This window comes from Oppia nitens, unplaced genomic scaffold, assembly GCF_028296485.1.
Source record: "Oppia nitens isolate AA-2021 unplaced genomic scaffold, nextdenovo-longstitch-racon4-pilon3 scaffold2_pilon_pilon_pilon, whole genome shotgun sequence".
NCBI classification, from domain to species: Eukaryota; Metazoa; Arthropoda; class Arachnida; order Sarcoptiformes; family Oppiidae; genus Oppia; species Oppia nitens.
Window position 1 is genome coordinate 7,672,782 of NW_026533210.1, and position 20,662 is coordinate 7,693,443.

General features: G+C 22.4%; 2 protein-coding genes across 3 annotated transcripts; both read left to right on the forward strand.

The window, feature by feature from the left end:
- Window positions 1–61: 61 nt before the first annotated feature.
- LOC128956421 (lipoyl synthase, mitochondrial-like) lies at window positions 62–1,894 on the forward strand. Its single transcript, XM_054302160.1, has 4 exons — window positions 62–414; window positions 490–583; window positions 658–1,525; window positions 1,833–1,894. Exons 1-3 carry the CDS (start codon window positions 167–169, stop codon window positions 1,501–1,503), a joined length of 1,188 nt encoding a protein of 395 aa, XP_054158135.1. The 5' UTR covers window positions 62–166; the 3' UTR covers window positions 1,504–1,525; window positions 1,833–1,894.
- Window positions 1,895–8,267: 6,373 nt separating this feature from the next.
- LOC128956415 (kynureninase-like) lies at window positions 8,268–15,070 on the forward strand. Of its 2 annotated transcripts, none has more exons than XM_054302153.1 (9): window positions 8,268–8,352; window positions 9,151–9,361; window positions 10,515–10,855; window positions 11,546–11,620; window positions 12,913–13,158; window positions 13,276–13,414; window positions 13,889–13,974; window positions 14,078–14,347; window positions 14,429–15,070. In XM_054302153.1, the coding sequence occupies exons 1-9, from the start codon at window positions 8,326–8,328 to the stop codon at window positions 14,708–14,710; spliced, it is 1,677 nt and encodes a 558-aa protein (XP_054158128.1). In that variant the 5' UTR covers window positions 8,268–8,325; the 3' UTR covers window positions 14,711–15,070. The 2 variants fall into 2 exon arrangements, with proteins under 2 accessions (XP_054158128.1, XP_054158129.1); XM_054302154.1 differs by lacking the exon at window positions 8,268–8,352 and adding an exon at window positions 8,982–9,095.
- Window positions 15,071–20,662: the final 5,592 nt, after the last annotated feature.

A 20,662-nucleotide genomic window follows, 5' to 3' on the forward strand; every position in this document is an offset into this window, starting at 1 on the left:
TTGTATTTTCTATTAAGGGCTTAACCATTATATATGATGTCTAGTGCTTATAGTATATGAATTGCAATCAATAGTTAAGCCCTTTATTTATGATTTTTGAATAACTGATAATTTATGTTGAATTTGAATGAATGGATAAATAAAATCCAAACACAAAACAAAAGCAATGTTAACATCAAAGACACGACCAGTGCTTACAAAAAGACATATACAGCTAATCCATACAAATGGTAGTCACAGATGTTTGACGGCTTCGGGTAATGATATTAAAGCAAACAAATTGAAGAGTCGACTGGACAGTGGTCCTCAATTGGCCGACTTTATCAGCGGACGGGTTGACGACACTAATGATGATAACAACAAATGGGATGACTATTCAGGAAAACTCAAGAGAGATAAAGGAGATAATGAACGGTATGTTCACAACAAAAATAATTATTGATTTATAGATAGGCTATTATTAACTACTTGTTTGTCACACAAAATAAGACTTCGTTTGCCTCCGTGGCTCAAGAAGGAGATACCTATTGGTCATAATTATCATCGATTAAAACGGTCGTTACGATCGTTGGGTTTGAATACGGTTTGTTTGTTCGTATGATTTGTCCGTTAGATTTGAGTTGATTGACAATTATTTTACAATCAATGTGTGGACAGGTATGCGAAGAGGCCAAGTGTCCAAATATTGGCGAGTGTTGGGGCGGTGGTGAGCATAGGACAGCTACGGCTACCATCATGTTGTTGGGCGATACCTGTACTCGTGGCTGTCGGTTCTGTTCGGTAAAGACAGCGAAAAGTCCGCCGCCGCCCGACACTAACGAACCGTACAATACTGCCAAAGCTATTGCCGATTGGGGTTTAGATTATGTTGTCCTGACATCAGTTGATAGAGACGACATGACTGATGGCGGTTCCAATCATTTTGCTGAGACTGTCAAACAATTAAAACAACTGAATGCCACTATTTGTGTGGAGTGTCTGACACCTGATTTCAGAGGCGATACCGAAGCTATAAAAACAGTGGCCACGTCTGGACTCGATGTTTACGCACATAATATTGAGGCCGTCGAAGATTATCAACGATTTGTTCGCGATCCAAGAGCTAACTATAAACAATCGATGGATGTCTTAAAATATGCTAAATATATTACTAAACAACTAAATGGCGAATCAATTATTACAAAAACATCGATTATGTTGGGCTTCGGTGAAACCGATGATCAGGTTATGCGAACAATGAATGATTTGAGAACAGCTGATGTCGATTGTGTAACATTAGGACAATACATGCAACCGACTAAACGGCATATCAAAGTTGTCGAGTATGTGACACCCGAAAAGTTCAAACAATGGGAAGAATACGGCCAGAAATTGGGATTCATGTATACGGCCAGCGCTCCACTCGTTCGGTCGTCATATAAGGCCGGAGAGTATTTTATTAAGAATATATTAGACAAACGAAAACAATTGGTAAAAGATAGTCAAACCAATCACCAGTTATAACCAGATTATAAAGGATTGTTAGGTTTGTTATAATTTTTATATGAAATATTTTACGTTTATGTGTAACAAACCGATAGCTATAGTTCCTCACTACTCGATAAGTACACCGAGTTTTTAGTGATTTTCCTCTATCGGAGAGTAATATATATATATATATATATATGAATTTTATTCACTTTGAATAAATCATTTAAACAATTTATTGTTTAAATTTTTAATTTATTCAAATTTTGCGGATTCATACATATGTTTTGATGCATTTCTCTAATATTTTTTTAAAGTATTGAATTATTTTAATTAACAACATTTAATTTTTTATTTTGTTTTAGTTTCGATTACGGCAATGGTTTCTCAAATACATATAAAACAAATACTCTTAATATGCAATATACAGCTAAACTTGAATTATTTAGATTTTTATTTAATATAAAATAAACTATTAAAATTGTTTCAATGTATTTTTTGTTAAGATTTTTTTTAAAATTTTATGTAGTAAATAAAAATATTTATAAAAGAGATAAAAACTATATTTTTGTTTTATTATATCGAGTTCATTAATGTCAGCATTATATTTACTAAAAAATAAAATAAAATATTAGATATATTTTGTTTATTAAAATTTTATTTCAATGACGATTAAGAGTTAACAAATTGTAGAGTTATGCAAAACAATGTTACTTAAAAATAAAATAATAGATAATTGTCGTACAAAAATCAATATAATGTTTACAACTATTTTTAACATATATTTTTTATTTGTTTTAAAACAGTAGTACCGGTAATTTCTGGTAATATAAAATCTATAGGATTTTAATAATAGTATTCATAATAGCATATGTTGTTAATAAATATTATCAACAATAATAATACAGTAATAATTTAATTACTACTAAACCTGTAAAACATGTACTAAACAAAACAACTCAAAACATTTACAATATACAGTATTTTAAACTAATTAACTAAATGTTAATACGTTTTATCATTTATAGTAATTAAATGAAAATTACTATTTATACATGTATTTTAAATTACTAATTATTGTTTATGATTTTTAAAGCTAAAAAAATTTAATTACAAATTTTTATAATTTGTTTATGGTTTGTATATCTGATGTTACTATAGTTTATTAATAAAAATTATAATTGAATACAATTTATAATATACAATATGTAATTGAATAAATTTGCTAATAACTGATAGGTACAGTGCATAGGTATTACAATAGGCAAACTTATTTGTTTGCTAATATTAAACAATTTTTTTGTTTTAATTGAGATAATAGCAAAACCAATATAAAGTTATGATTAATTTTATTCTGCTATACTATGCAATAATTGACGATAACTTTTTTTAGTTTTATTTTATAAATAGTTGTTTTAAGACAAACTTTATCATTGTTTACCACATATAAACTATTGAAGTTATAAGAGCCGACTGACTATCTTTTCATATATACATCCCTTTCCTTGCCTTTACAATAATTATTAGTTATATATTATATTTATTTCAAACAGACATCTAGTCGTGTGGTTCTCATATTTCCAACACAAAAATTAGTCTTTCTTTTTCTCTAATCATTAAATGATATTAAAAGTTATTTTAAACCTAATAGCCAATGATTTTGTTGAAAATCATTGAATACACGACCCGTTAGCAACAAAAACAATAAATTGAGTTAATATTAGATTTTATTCAAAAACTAATGTTTTTCCTGTCTTACGATTTATCAGTGTTAACCCAATTATAACCCCACAATAATTTTTATATACACACACGTTCTCCTCAAATAAATACAAATAGTTTTATTATATTAAATATTGGTTTCACTTTTATTTTACAAAAAAAGTTGACTAAAACTTTTGCATAGTTTTGTTGATTTATTTTTTATGGCCATTATTTCCGGAAAGTTATATATGTTATTATTTTTAAATATAAATAATAATTTACATAATATAATGTATATCATAATTACGGGTACATATTATAATTTTATTATTATTTAAAATTAATATTAAATTGTAACTTATAGAATAAGAATATTTTTTTAAAGAAATTATCAATTATGTCAAAAATACAGTACCTATACATTCATTAAAAATTGACAAAAATTGTTAAATAAATTGATAACTTGTTTGTTATTTTCTGGAAACTTTGTGTTTTACAGTATTTTTTTGTCAAATGTAAAACAACTGATTATTGAATAGGTGTAGAAATATCTATAGATTAATGAGTGAATTTAAGTTTTAATATATCATGAAATAAAACATTTAAATTTTAAATGTTTACCAATAGTTGTTTATAATTAAAATTATACATAATATGCACTTTAAACGGAATAATAACAATAATAAACATAAATATAATTACTGTACATTGATTATAAAATTAAATTTTAAAACATAATTGTTTGCATGGACATTTTTAATTCAACCATATAAATAAATAATTTTAACATGCTCAGTTTAATTATTAAACTTAAAATTAAATCGATAGATAAATTTTAATTTATTTGCGATTAACTTTTATGTATGTTTTAAGTTATAGTATATACGGTACGATACCTTTACATTTTCATGATATATCTATTTAATAGAAACATCGAATAATAAAAAAAATTATTTAATCATGTTTTCAATTTTTAAATTCATTTTTTTAAATAAATTATACATAAGTAGCTAAATTTTATTTTTAATTGATAGCATTAATTGTAAGACTATACAATTGATGTATAATAAATACATTAGTATTTACTATAAAAAATAAAACTATTAATAGTATTTTTTGATATGAAACTTTTTAAACTTCAATCATCAAAAAAATTGTTTATTAAATTTGGATAACAAATATTTTTATTTTTAAATTAAATTAAATTTTCTCTCGGGCTATAAATTTCGGAATTTTTTATTTATAAATATATTGATTGCGTTTTATAACTGTTTTAAACAATTTACAACTAAATTAATGCAAATTTCTTTGTAAATTTAATAATTTCAATAAAAAATTAATTAATTAGTTTTTTTAATTGTTATTATATTGTTTATTAGATTTTGTTACATCAATAAAATTCATATGTGAAACATGTGATAGCAATCTGATAGCTAATATTAATAATATTTGTAAATATGTTTAAAAAAATTATTTTCAGTCTATGCAATCGTAGTTAAAAAGTTATGGGTCCAAGTTATAACTAAATTTATCGATTATAACGTTAAAAATGTTTATCAATAAAATTTTTTTGAAGGTTTTTTAAAAATAATAATCATAATAATAGCTAATAGATTTTTTACGTCAAAATTTTAAACTCCATTTATTTTTAATCAAATTATATATATATAAAGTATATCTGATATTTTAATTGATCTGAAGGTGACTAATACTTATAATAAAATACGATATGTTTTATTAAACTTTAATCTACTCTTTCAAAGTATCATTTTATTTATTTAGATATACTTTTTATATGTAGTTTGAGATCCACGAGTCAAACAATCAGCAGATTTTTTTGAGATTATAAAAAATAAAACATCTATTAAATTGAGTTTTATCTGGAGTTAACAACAACAACACAATATATATATATATAAAACTAATATTTAAATAATAACAGTTTATTTTATAATACACACATCATCTATTATAATAATAATAATAATGTTTGCGAGAATTTAATAAATATTTATATTGTAAATAACATATACAATATTTATAATTAAATAATCAGCAACAAAAAATAAAATAAAAGTTATACGCATATTGGTAATAATAATAATAATACTAATACTAATAAAAACAATTAGCAATTATTATCTAAACAAATACTAATAATACAAAAAAAATGATATAAAACATACAATTGACTGACAAAATAATTGGAAAACGACCAAAATATTGTGAAAAAATAAATAAATATTTTAAACATGTCTTAAATGATTTTTTCATAGATATGACTAAATAGATATGTCATGTAATGATAGTTCAATCAAACAAACAAAAAGAGATTAGGATTTTGTTTTTGACTGATTTTTTTGACAAATTCTCTGCGAAATCTCATTATTATTAAAAAAAAATCTTAATATTATTAAAGAGTTTTATTAGTATTTTTTAAATAATATTTATTGTACAGAAAAACTGTTTGTTTTTTTGTTGCCATTAAAATGTTTTCACAGTATATGTGCGCAACGATAACATAATACTTTTAATTTGTAATAATTATTACATCTATACGCATATATTATGCTATAATATATATACAGTACTATGAAAACCATTTTTTTAATGATAAAAATTGATGATTTTTTAGAGACATATCTTAAGGAAAATATGAATTTTAGGCCAACTCTTGTAAAACGTATTAATATTTTAGATGAAAACCGACCACAAAAAAACTTTGACATAATTATTATCAAATATTTCAGAAATATTTTATACATTTTTAAAAATTAATACATTATAGGCTACCTATAGGTTAGTCTAGACATTAGTTTTTCTAATAATTTATGATATATTAGACAAATCTTAAAATTAAAAAATAACACTATATATATATATATATATATATATAACTTATAACTATCTCAAACTATAATTACTTAACTAAATTTATAACTAAATTATGCTTTTGACGTCAATCAATGTACTTCAGTGCTAAAAAACTATTTTAAAAACACCTCTTTTTGGGGATTTTTCATAGTATTTGACCACAAATTTGATGGCAAAATGTTTTATAAATATAATATATATATATATATATATATATATATGCGATAAAAACAGTGCCCATAAAAAATGAAGTCTCATATTTTTTGGTGACATTAACTGTCAAACCGATAAAAACCTATATAACTTTATAAAAAAAAAATTTTAAAAATTTTTGTTGTTTCTATGGGCTAATAATATACAGTAAAATGTCTGATAAAAAACAAGAGTCCTATAAATAATTGCGAAACTTTTTTTGCTGCAAATCAAGTATTTCGTAAAAATAAAATAAATAATTAGATTTAATTGTGTTGTCAATAGAGCCAACACACATATTAATAGAAATTTTAATATTTATTAAATATATATATATTTGTTACAAAATATATTATAAAACAACATTTGTATCATAAGTTTGTTTTAATATTAACTGAAACATTATTATTTAGTAATTATACTTTTATTAATTGACACATTATATATCATTTTACTACACGTGATTGTAAAATGTATTTTAACCTCAAATACTGCGAAAAGATTTTTTTTTATTTTTGTATAACAGATTAATTTACAATTAAAAATCTAAAACTAATGATATATTGAATTGATATTGAAATTTGAATTTTATAGTTTGAAATCGGAGTCAAATTTCAATATCGGTTTATTTTATTATTTTTATTATTATTGTAACTTATTATAGAATATTCTATATTTATATAATATGACTAATTTGTAAATAAATATTTAAATTTGTATCTATTATACATCTAAAATTTTAAGGTAATTTTATTGCCTAATATTTCAATATATATACATATTTTTAATACAGTATTTAGATATTAAATAAGATACTAAACAACTTGTAACACACAGTGTGTTAGTGCTAAATAAATAATGAGCTAAATATCGGATTGCAGTGCAGTTTCCAGAGGTACGACCAGCTGAGGCCAGTTTGGTGTAATTGATATCACTATAGGACTACTGTATAAAATGCAAGCAAAACCACATATACTAAACATATAATCATCAGCTGTTGAGCGCACAGACACTCAGAGAGAGAGAGAGAGAGAGAGACTCTGAGAGTAATACGAGAGACCCCTTAAAAGCTAATACTTTAATAATAATAATACTGTAATAATATAATACTTTTATTAAAAAGTGTTAAACGATTTTTTTGTGAACATTAGATTTAAATTGCAATAATTTTTGTTGTTGTTTGTAATCGATATATATTTGCATTAATTTTCTATTTAAAAAAACTAAATAAATAAAATTATAACTTAGTTTCAATATATTTTGTTCAATTACTTTAAATTAAAAAAATAAAATAAAATAAATAACTTTCAACACCGGACTCTGAAAGTTTCAGATTCAAGGCATAAAACTTAACTTAAGGTAAGTTTCAAATCAATAATATTTTTGTCTCAAAAAAAAATATCTCCCGATCCTCACTAATCACCTTAAAAAACTCACTATTTTTTTTTAAAAATTTCTAAAAATATAAACTTATATAAACTTTAGAAATATAAGAATCTATTTAATATATTTAATTGTAAAATAAATATTTATCAAAATTTGATTTTTCATACATAATACAACTAACTGTTACACATTATAAACATAACAACTTATAAGAATCAGTAATTTTTAATTTCAATTAAAGTTTATTTTACTGTCAATCACTCAGAAAATATCACAAAAAATAATTTTTTCAATACTAAAAGTGTGAGAGACTTATACAGTCGTCCCTTAGTTTAGTGTTTATAAAATCAAGAGATATATCAAAATAATATTAATATTGAAAATCTTATTTAAATAACAAATCTACAAATCATTTAGTTTATATATTTCTCTATTAAAATTATACAGAAATTTGATGATTAATATTATTAATGTTCACCAAAACAATTGACTAATTGGTTGACAACAAGTTATATATATATTATTTTTGATCAGCAAATTTCTAATCATTGTAAACAATTTTTTTCTCAATACTAATAATAAATTAATTAATTAATAATGTTATCTAATAATTTAGAATAATTTGTAATATTTTCAGTCATCAAAATTTTTTTTGGTAGTGTTTTTGGTGTGTTTGACATATAAACAATTGATTAAAACGAAATGGAAAGTGTGGTTATTCGTGTACAGGTTTGTATCACTAATTATTATAATAAATATATTTATTTATTTATAAATTTATATACATTAATATATATCAATTAAACTATCATAGTTTTTTTTTATGTATTTAACGAGTTTTTTTTGCTAATTTTTTTTGTTTAACAAAAATATCTAATTTTGAGATCTCTAATTCATGGCTATATAAAATATAGTATATATCATGTATCATATTATATTATTCATATTAGCAGCACTGGGTCTCTCAATGAATGGGAGACATAAAATAAAAATCAATTAATTATAATTGAATGCTAATTAAGTGTATATACATATACAATATATATATGATAATAATATATATATTTTCTTTAAAAAAAATTCACTTATATATTATTGACGTGTTGTTGTTATATGAAGTGTGTGTCGTTTATATGTATTGGTAGTTACACTTATATAGCCCGTACGTGTCGACCAAATAGGCAGACCGTGTGTCTAATTAAAAATGATATATAATTTCTGATATCAATTAAATATAATATTAATAAAGTTGTTATCAATTGAGAAAAATTGTGATATCATTTTTATATATATGCACTGCTGCTTATCATTTCTCTCATACAGTATATAAATACTGTATATATTTCTAGTCTATATAAGTATACTGTGAATATTGTATATATAAAACGCTTTTGTATTGACATTGCATTTACTGTACAAATGCATTGAGATTTTTATCTGACAGTTTCTCCACATATAATTCGCTTTCAATCGTTAGTTAAGTTTTATTTACAAAAAAGTTGTCTCTCAAACAATATTGTGTTTTAGTCCACATTAGGAAACAACAAGAAAAAGAAAACATTATTATTAACGAAAAATATGTCTAACAATAAACCAATGAACGTATTTCGGGCCAAAGCTAAACACTGGAATCTGGCCGTCGATAGTGCAGAGTTTGCCATGAGATTGGATCAGGAGGACCCGTTTGGCACATATAGACACCAATTTATATTTCCTAAAAAATCAGACCTGCCCTATGGTAAGTCATACCTTTAAATAATTTTAATCTATGACAACAATTTTAATGCTAGGTTTTTCCATATCATATATTTATTTATTTAATTAATTTTATGTGTATATATATATATTTGTGACCGTAAATTAACAAATTTTGTTTTTTTTGGAAAATATTTGCTACATTTCTAGTAGTAAATTATTAAATGCATATAACAGTATTTAAAAAATTTGTTTATATAATTTGTTTTTATTATTTAAAATAATTTAAATGCAATAATTTCAATTTTGAAGTTAATTTATTTTATATTACTTAAAATGATAATGCATAATAAATGTTTAATTTTATTAAACATTGTATCAATTATGAATAGATTAGAGAAAACTTAATGATAAATTAAATTATTGAATTTTGCATATTTGCCTTGGATAAAAATCTATATAATCTATGAATATTTTGTTTTTAATTATGTTAAATAATTTATGAACTATACTGATAAAAATGTTTAAATAGCAATAAAATTTAATTATTTTAATCAAGATTAGTAGACTAATAAATCGAGTTAATATCTTAATGTAAATTATGATTTTAAATAATTATTTTTATTTTGAAATATTGCGAAACTTTGCGAATATTACATAAATATTGTTTAGTAAAATAACAAGTATTTAATTATACCACATAATTTTGTAATTGATAATTTGTATTTAATTAATATTATTTATAAGTCATATGTTTGAATTAATAATCAATTTTTATTGCCATTACTTGTAATTTTACAATATTAATAATTTCAGCGATAAATTAACTTTAATATAAATATTGTATTTTACTTTATTATTGAAAAGCCATATATTTAAGGATTATTATACAATTATATCAATTTTATAGTAGATAATAATTACTAGGCATTGCTATTAATATATACAAGTGTTTTTATAATCACTATTAAAACTTACATTATCTTTAATATTTGAAACATTGTTTCAAAAAGAGTGCCAAATTTTTTTTAATGATATTTATTGAGGGTTTCAGTGATAATTAAATTATATTAATATATATATAACATATATTACATAACAATTGCAACTTTAAAAAGTTTATTTTATAGATAATTAGTAATAAATATATTAGTGATAATAACTAAATTTGTTTCTTTAAAATCTCAAAAAACTAGTCGACAAAAAGCGTCTGTTTGACGATAACGAAGAGGCACTGTATTTGTGCGGTCAGTCACTCGGTTTGGAGCCGAAGACATGCAAGAAAAATGTTAAGGAAGTGTTGAAAAATTGGGGCGAAAAAGGAGTGCACAGTCACTTCCATGGCTATATGCCGGCCGCACTGTCCGATTTGGTACCCAAAACATTGATGGCCCGTATCGTTGGCGCCAAACCCAATGAGGTAGCGCTGATGAATGCGCTCACAGTTAACCTACACTTACTCTTATCCACTTTCTATCGGCCTTCACAACGAAGACATAAGATTATCATTGAAGAGCACGCATTCAGTAGTGATATGGTATGACTTAATCTTAATATATATAATCTTATTATATTAATATATTAATCTTAATGTATATATATATATATATTAATATATAATTAAAGAGATACATCACAGACACACACACTCACATACATAACCCTTTCCCACACGTATGACATACTCGCTATCATATTATTCATAATATAGTTAGTTAATTACTAATCAATATTATTATCTAATATGTTATTAATTATATATACATATATCGTATATACCGATTATTGCACAAATTTTTTCCACACTTTAGTAGAGTGTATAAGTGTTTTGTTATTATTATTTTGTTTTTAATTTTATTATTAAAAATATTTTTATTATTATTATTTTTAAACAATCAAATTTAATTAACTCAAGTACAATATTTAAAAAAAATTATATTATATGTTTATTATGCAAAATGCACTTATGTTGCATTTAATGCAAAAAATAAGGAAAACAACATGACATTTCTACTAATGTAATGTATTGTCTTATATATATTATATTAATTACCAATATTTATACAGAAAATCTAATTTACTAATCTTTAAGTATCACATTTTTCATGTGACAAATTACAAATACACTTACAATTGAAACGCATTGAAACAAAAATAATATAAACATTAATTACATAATTAATTATATTTTTAATATTAATTTTAAGTATACAATTTTTTATTACAGTTTGTGGTTAAGTCACAAATTAGATTTCATGGCTTATCGCCCGACAACAGCCTGATTATGCTTAAGACACGTCCGGTAAGACAACAATCACTTTATTTTTGATAAGACAAACAACAAATTAAATACAATTTATTTTAAATTACAAAATTTTGTACAAATAACAAACAATTAAATTATAGTATTTTTTGTGCAAATATTATAATAAAGGGTTTAATCAACTCTAATCTATTTGTAATACATATACGGTATTTCAACTTATTTATATCTACAGTATATGTATTTAATTGCATATTTTTTTGAAAATACAATAGATTTATATTAATTATTTAAGTACAAACTAACCCGGAGTTAATATATTGTTATATTCCTTTAATAACATGACTGGTGCTAATCACTAATCTAATCACTAATGTCTTACTATATTATGTTATATTACTACTAAACTAAAATTAATATTTCAAAAAATGCTAAATTATATATTATTACATATTATAAATTATATATTCAGTATATATTTATTTTTGCAACATTGCAAATGAAAAATATTTGTAACAAAATGTTTAATAATGATAACTATAAAAATATTTTATAAAAAATTTAGTCCCATTTTTGGGTAATAAAAGAATATAATTGAGATATAAATAGTATCCAAACTAAAGTCAGGCGTCTCTTCTAACAAATTCTTTACATTTTTAGTTAAAAACTAATGTTTTTATTTTGAAAAAAACTTTTTCCCAAATAAAAATTTACTGTTACTATGGGTATAACCTGTTTGTTTCGTATATTAGAGATACTGTATGTATATATAAATTATTATATATTAATATTATATGTTATGATAGATGATAATTCTTGTATGAAATTTATGTCATTTCTAAAATCATTTTTTTTGTTATTCAAAAACCCTTTTGTAACCAAGTTTTTATAATAATTATTATTATTATTAGTTTTGTAAACATCATATGCAATATATTCTGGAAAATACTACAGTAATACAGTATATAACTAACCAAAACATTTGATAGATATCTTATCAAAACCTATTATTTTGACCTAAAAATTGAATGGAAATATTATTTTTCTAGTTTGATGTTTCCGATTCAAAAAATCACTTCTCAATAAAATAATAAATATTTAGTAATAATAACAATAAAATAGAGTAAACAATAAATAGTTTTGAATTAATTATTTACTAGTATTTTACGGTATTTATTAATACAGGAACATATTTATTAAATAAACAAATTGTATTACTATTATTATCACTAATAATTAACTTTATGGTTAATTCTCTGAAAAACAATTACAGTATTTTTATTATTTATTTATTTATTAATCAATAATTATTATTCAAATCAAACAAAAAGGGCGAACATTTGTTACGCGAAGAGGATATACTTGAAGTGATTGAGAAAGAGGGCGATAATGTAATGGTGGCAATGCTTCCGGCCGTCCAATACTATACGGGACAGTTGCTTAACGTACAGAGGCTGACAAAAGCGGCACAAAATAAGGGAATAGTAGTCGGTGTAGACCTGGCCCACGCTGTCGGTAATGTTCCCATCTATTTGGACAAATGGAATGTCGACTTTGCAGCCTGGTGCACCTATAAAGTTAGCATGGACATTTTTTATTGTTTAATTTATTAATTAATTAATTGCTAGTTGTGCTAAATATTTTTGTTGGTTATATAATAAACACATTAGTAATATATTTATAAAATTTTTTAGTATTTATGTTCGGGTGCCGGCGGTATTGGTGGCATTTATGTTAATGAACAATATACTGAAAATGGAGGTTCGGCTACCTTTCCTATGCTACAGGGCTGGTGGGGGAACAGCATTAAGACAAAGTTTCTGATGAAGGACGGTATGAATATATATTTTATATAATACTGTTTAATATGAAATATAAAAATTTGACTTTCATTTGTCACTTGGATTAGTTTCAAATAATTTTTTTGCAAAGATTTACTGAATATTTTTATATATAATTTTTGTTTTACTTAAAAGATTTAGATCTAGAATTTTATATCACGTCTTAACTAATTAGAGAAATAAAAAAAATTATAGATTTATACAGTTGTGTGTATAAAACATTAGCTTAGGTCTAATCTGATTGGCATAAAACACGCATAAAATATTATTAATACACATAATTAATATACAAAATTATTGCCAAATATTACATTTTGAAAGTAGGCTTTTGAAACAATTTGATTTATATCTAATTTATCATATATTACAGATTAAAATTTGTTAGAAATAATACCACATTATATCATAGATTAATATATATTTTTTTTAATTATAAAATCTAATTATACAATTGATCTCTCAATAGATTTTGACCCAAGTATTGGTGCCGATATGTTTAAGTTGAGTAATCCGTCCCCTGTCCTCAACGCTATGCTTATGGCCAGTCTTGATGTATGTCATTATCATATATATAATTATAAATAAAATCAATAATATATATAAACTAAACTAATTTGCAATTAATTTTTTTTTTTGTATACAACAAACCCAATAGATATATAACCAGACATCCGTTGAAGAGCTTAAAGAAAAACAATTTCTTTTGACCGGTTATTTAGAGTATATGATTAAATCATACTTTCCACGAAAGAGGACATCCAAGACTAGACACCCATCCAATGATAACAATAATCTCAGCGGCGGTATGCCATCAGTGGAGATCATTACGCCAGCAGATCCCGATCAAAGAGGTGCTCAATTGTCGTTAATATTTTCCGTACCGCTAACTCCTGTCCAGGAAGAGCTACAAAAGCGAGGAGTTGTCGTAAGATTATTATTATTAATTTTTTTCAATACCAGAAACTAAAATAATAATTATAATAATAATATAAATTTTATAATTTAGTGCGATATCCGTATGCCGAGTGTGATGAGAGTGGCTCCCGTTCCCATCTATAACTCCTTTACTGACGTCCATAAATTTGTTTCAATACTTTACGAAATATTTGAGGGTTTCGACATCGAAAAGAGATTGTATGACAATTGTGGTGAAGAAGATCTGTTTACTGAATGGCACGGCGATGATAATCTATCGATGAGCTCATCCAACTCGAGTGCCTGTCCATCGCCGACCACTGTTTCAGATTCCGATTGCGACTCATTTAACGGATCACTTAATGTATTGTAAATGAATAATATCTGGTTATCTCTCATATCACACACACACCGATGATGTCCTCTTAAATGAAGCAAACAATCAAAAACAAATGTCTTTAGATATATATATATATATAGATATAAATAATTTTTATTTAAGTGATTTGTCAGCTGATAATAACCGATAGTTACTTCAGTATTATAATTGTCTTAATAATTACCGGTAATTGTATTTAAAGACATTTGATTTTTAAAAATTTAGACCTCATTTTAGTTTTAGAAATCAGTTTATTAGCAAATTTTAGTTTAAAACTTATGATAATTTAGTAAAATAAATATTAATTTAGTAATAATATCAATTAGCAAATTTATAATGGCCAATTTTTTCTAAATATTTATTTTAAATTTTAGTTTTAATATTATATCTTTTAATAATAGTAGCCTTAATATCTTTTTATTAACTAAACTTTAATTAGATATTTTAGATATAACTTTTTATTGTCTGATTAAAAAACTTTTAATACACTCATATTGTAATAAATGTTTCATTTTGTTTTTTAAATATATTATTATTATTAACAATTAATTACATTATATACCAAAAGTTACAATGTTTTCTATTATTATTATTAATTAATATTATTTTTGTTGTTATTTTATTGTGATTTAAAATATTGTAAATGTATTTTTAATTTCTTTAAATCAAAATAAAATCATATTTATATAATCTTTGAAACTATAAATTTATATAATAATATGAATATTATTATAATAATACGGTATACTTTTACAGTTTGGTTAAAGTTTAAAATTTTTTGTTTTAATTAAATTATAAATAAGTAAATTTTTATTACTAATTGAAGCTTAAGTGAAAAAACTAATATATTTTTATTGACTATAATTTGAAAAGTATATATAAAGTTTAAATTTATATTTTGAATTATTTCACTTAAAATAAGTAATAATTTAATTATCAAATAGATTTAAATTTAATATTTTTGTCATTTATAGAATATATTCTCTTTCTATATGTTTATTACTTTTCAAATAACTGCCGAATATTTTATGTGTTAATCTATTGTCTTAAATCCCTATATAAGTGATAGCACTGACCATACATTTTATGATTAGATATTACAGTGCTTCACAACTCTCATAGAAATTAAAATTGTAATACAAATTCATATTAAAATAAAATGATTAAATAATAAATTTTTTAAATGTATTATTGCGCCTAATAAACAATTGCCTTATAACTCAACTTATGTTTTACAAATTAAATAAAAATATATAATTAATTTACTAAATAGTTTTGTATATTAAATATAATCAGTAAGATAATAACATTTTAACTAAATTTTATAATTAAAAAAAACTACAGATTTAATTTATATACTAACAAATAACAAAATAATTAGATAGTAGTTGTATTTAAATTTAAAATACTGATACCTTATTACTTATTACTAGTGTCTTGATTTTCAACTAAAAAAATTATTTTGTCGGTTCAACGCTTATAACTGGGACTTAGTATGTCCACCGAACTTGACCAGTGGACACTATTTCCGAAATTTTATTATAACTATAAATAACTATTTGTTGGGTTAGCAACTATAAAAACTTATAAATAACTATTTCATTGATTTTGAAAAATATAAGCATTAAATTGTAAAATTAAGTACAAATATATGTAAAAACAAAAAGTAATAATTATATAAATTATATAAAATGTGTAAACTGTTATCAACTCATATTACTTTTTTAACAATAGAAATAATTAGTTTATTTATATAAATCATTTTTGTAAATATGCTGCAAACAAATGAATATATATCAGTTGAAATATTTATAAAAAAATAAATAACTATTTCAATAACTATTTGGCTTTTTTAGCAACTATATACAACTATTTAATACAGTTTAAATAACTATTTTAAAAACTATTTGACTTTTTTAAGCAACTATTATAACAACTATTTAATAGAGTATAAAAAATTATTAATCAATACACTACTTATTACTAATAAGTTATTAGTATTAGTATTAGTTTTTAATAGTATAGTTTAAATTTCTTAATGATTTTAATGTATTTTTAGAACATATTTTGATTTCCTACATAAATCATAAGTTTTTTACTATATTTTTTAAACAAAAATATAAATAAATTTACAACTAATGTATTATACTGTATATTTACAGTATATTATATTAACTATTTTAAGTATTATAATAAGTTTTTAGCATTAGTTTTTAAAATATTTCTTAAAAAGTGTACATTACTTCAGTGCCTTATATTAATAATTTAAAATATAATTAAAATATAAATTATTTAAATATAATGTAAACTTTTATTATATTAATTAAATTAAATAAGTAAAATATTTTATTTTTTATAAATTTTATATGAATAATATTGATAATGATGTAACTTATAGTAGTTATCTATTTATTCAATTAATTATTTATTTAAAATATAATAGTTTATAATAACATGAAAAATATTCAATAAATAATAATTATTAATCTTAAAAAATTAACTATTTTATTAATTAATAATTTCAATTAATTTAATTTATACTGTATATTTTAATAATTATCTTATATTAAAAATATTAATAATTTATTAATGTAATTATATAATAAATTTTATGAATTACTAACGATTATCTTTAATATATACAATATAAATTGAGTACAATTATATTAATGTTAATTTGATTACAGTTTAAATTGATATTTAAAAAAAACTATCGCAAAACATGTGTCAATAAATTTACATTAAAATGTATGACAACATATTTTTTTTAAACGGAATTATATTATAATCAATGTTTTTAATGAAAAATATTTTAAATGAAATTTGATTTTTATGGAAAATTTAGATTTTTTTCTCAATGAAAATATTTGTTTAAATTAACTGCTAATCTCTCAATTAAATTATGATTAAAAATACTTCACTCAATGCTTACTCTATATACTAAAATGTTATTTTTATAAATAATAATAATAACTACTATTTATTTTAAATATAATTTATTATTATTATTGAATGAATGAATATTTTCCAAATTATCAAATGGTTTTGTCCATAAACAGTATCCCTCGTGAGGGGAGAAGGGGGTCATAACGTGTACTTCAATGGAGAGGGAGGAAGGGCTCAAAGTTCATGGACTTCCTATTAAATGGTATTATATTTAATAAATCATAGTGTTGTTACCAATGTTAACATTTGTCACACAAAGTTTATGTTATAATATAATACAGTAATAATAATTATTAATTAATAAATTTCCATTAAAAAACACTAATAATAATAATAATTATGATTCAATTTATGATATAATAAATAAATTTCACTTTTGATTACAACAGCAACAAATTGATGTCAATGTTGTTTTTCAAATACTAAAAATAAAATTAAAAAATATTTTAGAAAACAACAAATAAATGTATTGTATATAAAAAATTGTTGTTATAATTGTAAATAAATTATAAATATATATTTGTTTGATGTAATTTAATTACTTAATTTATTAGTCAAAACTTAATAACCAATGATATATATATTGGACATATGTTTTACCGAAAAGAGACAATACTTTACTTCATCAGCATTGGTGGTCAACTGAGATATAATATGTAAATATCTCAGAGCTATATGTTTACCATTAGTGAGGTTTTTGGGTGCGAGGGTTAAGGAGTAATGTATGCAATTGATTAAACACACAATTTCATCAAATATTTCTGAATATATGAAAAAGTTATCAAAATATATCAAATTAAAATCAAATAATTTGATTACAATATAGAGTTGCAATCGCACCCAAACATATCATATCTAATGGTAAACCCCTCTGACATCTCTCAATTGACAGCCCATTGCTGATGAAAAAAGTAGTATCTCTTTCATAAATATGTGTCTATAATATATTGCTAGTTATCCAACAATTAAGTAATTAAATTAGCATAAATTGAGTTTAACTAAGTTTAAGTTACTTGAGTTATTTCAATCAAATAACTAAATTGATTTAAAAATTAAATTTTTATATATGATATATATAAGTGTTTGTGTTTTGAAACTTAATTTATAATTAATGATATAACTATATTTTAACATTACTTATAAATATAAGATACTGATTGTGATGTCAACTTTTTGTTGATGTATTAATAATTAAACTTTAAGTTCAATATATTTTATTTGTGTTTGATTATCAATTGATTTTATTATGGGGTTTGTGATCTGAATTTTACACAAATTTTTGGCAAATGAGAAAAAATTTGTTGATTAATAAAACAAAACATCAAATTATTTATTTACAACAAACAAATCAATATACAAACAGATACCAGTGCCTCAAACTTCAATATAAATTTATAAATATTATATGCAATTAATTTTTAATATATATGGTCTGAATTAAGTTTAGTCATAAAGAGAGAGAGAGAGAGAGAGAGAGAAATGAAAAAAGATGTTCATATAATCACTAAGTTTATGATTAAAAAATTTGTTTTCAAACACAAATCAATATTTGTTTTATGATAAAATTTAGTTTATAATATTAGTAGTATCAATAGTATCTGAATAAATGAGACTATTATTGCTGATTCATTTAGTTTTTTTAAATGTCTTTTTCATCAAAAAATAATAATATATTACATTTACAGTGAAATTAAGTAATTGATTGTGTATTCAGTTTTATTATACAGTATTTGATATAAATATATAATACATACAATAATATATACTAGGATTAAGATAACAAACAAAAAGAGATTAATTTTTGTTGATATCATTTACAATATGCATTGACACAATTATTAACATACGAAATTATTAAGTTTTATAATTAATTTAATGTAATAATATTTATTTATTTTTTAGCAAATTAATAAATAAAATAAAAAACATTGTAATAGCAAACAAAAAATTATTATATTAACAAAAACATATCATATGATTATCATGTAAGTGATATTAATTGTATGATTAAATTTATTGTCTTATATCGTATACTAATTAAGTATTTAAAACTAACTAAAAGAAAACACTTAAAGCAAATGTCAGATCATATAATAAACACTTGATTTTTTAAGACATGCCGTCAGACATAGCCATCGATGGCTAATAAACAACAACTTCAGTGTTCCCTTCGTTACCAAACAATCGATTTGTTTACTATAAAAATTAAACAAATATTTATTTGTCTTCTCTTTCATTAAATAAGAAAAAAAATGAAGCAAACATTTCGTAAACAATTTATCAGTTAATGTTAACACTAACTAAAATATTTAAACTAAAAAAACTAAATATTATCTCATGTTATGTTCAGAAAAACCACAAAAAAATCTTACACTAAAATCTGGTATCCGGTCATAAACACAAACATTTATCATCAATCAATGCATGGCATTCCTCAGCTATCAATGATCCTATCATTATAAGGGGTAAAAAGCAGTTTAAACTGATTTTCTGGGCTTTCACTTACTATATTATGATTTGGCAATAGTTTGTATATTTTTAGTTTATGTAAAATTAAATAATCCATGAAATAATTTATAAAAAAAATAATGTCAAAAGCTAGGTCAAAACCATAAGTGCTTTTTTCGATGGGGGAAAATTTGAAATTTTCTGGGAAGTTTAAACATTTAAAATAGCATAACCTATGGTATAATAGAAATTATTAATCTCTATGTGATTGTCTCAATATTGTTTTATTTTTTTGTATAATAAGCAAAATGTTTATCAAATTTAGTTTTTATTAATACCTTTGTAAATGTACATAAAAATTATATACATTTATGGGATTAGCAATATTGATATAATTTGTGAATTTCTACTATATTTTTACGACTTTGTCCTATAAAAAACATAATGGCAATATTTATAGTTAAGTTATTAAGCGATTAAAATTGTGGGAAAAAAGTCTATAAACGAAAAGTAGGAAACGATTCGCATTTTAAAAAATAAATAAATAAAATA

Bases quoted from the DNA above. Each gene is read 5' to 3' on its own strand.
- LOC128956421 (XM_054302160.1), top strand. From the start codon at position 167: ATGTTAACATCAAAGACACGACCAGTGCTTACAAAAAGACATATACAG. The intron at 415-489 runs GTATGTTCACAA...ACACAAAATAAG, and splicing joins GATAAAGGAGATAATGAACG to ACTTCGTTTGCCTCCGTGGC. The intron at 584-657 runs GTTTGTTTGTTC...ATGTGTGGACAG, and splicing joins GATCGTTGGGTTTGAATACG to GTATGCGAAGAGGCCAAGTG.
- LOC128956415 (XM_054302153.1), top strand. From the start codon at position 8,326: ATGGAAAGTGTGGTTATTCGTGTACAG. The intron at 9,362-10,514 runs GTAAGTCATACC...TCAAAAAACTAG, and splicing joins AAAATCAGACCTGCCCTATG to TCGACAAAAAGCGTCTGTTT. The intron at 13,415-13,888 runs GTATGAATATAT...ATCTCTCAATAG, and splicing joins AAAGTTTCTGATGAAGGACG to ATTTTGACCCAAGTATTGGT.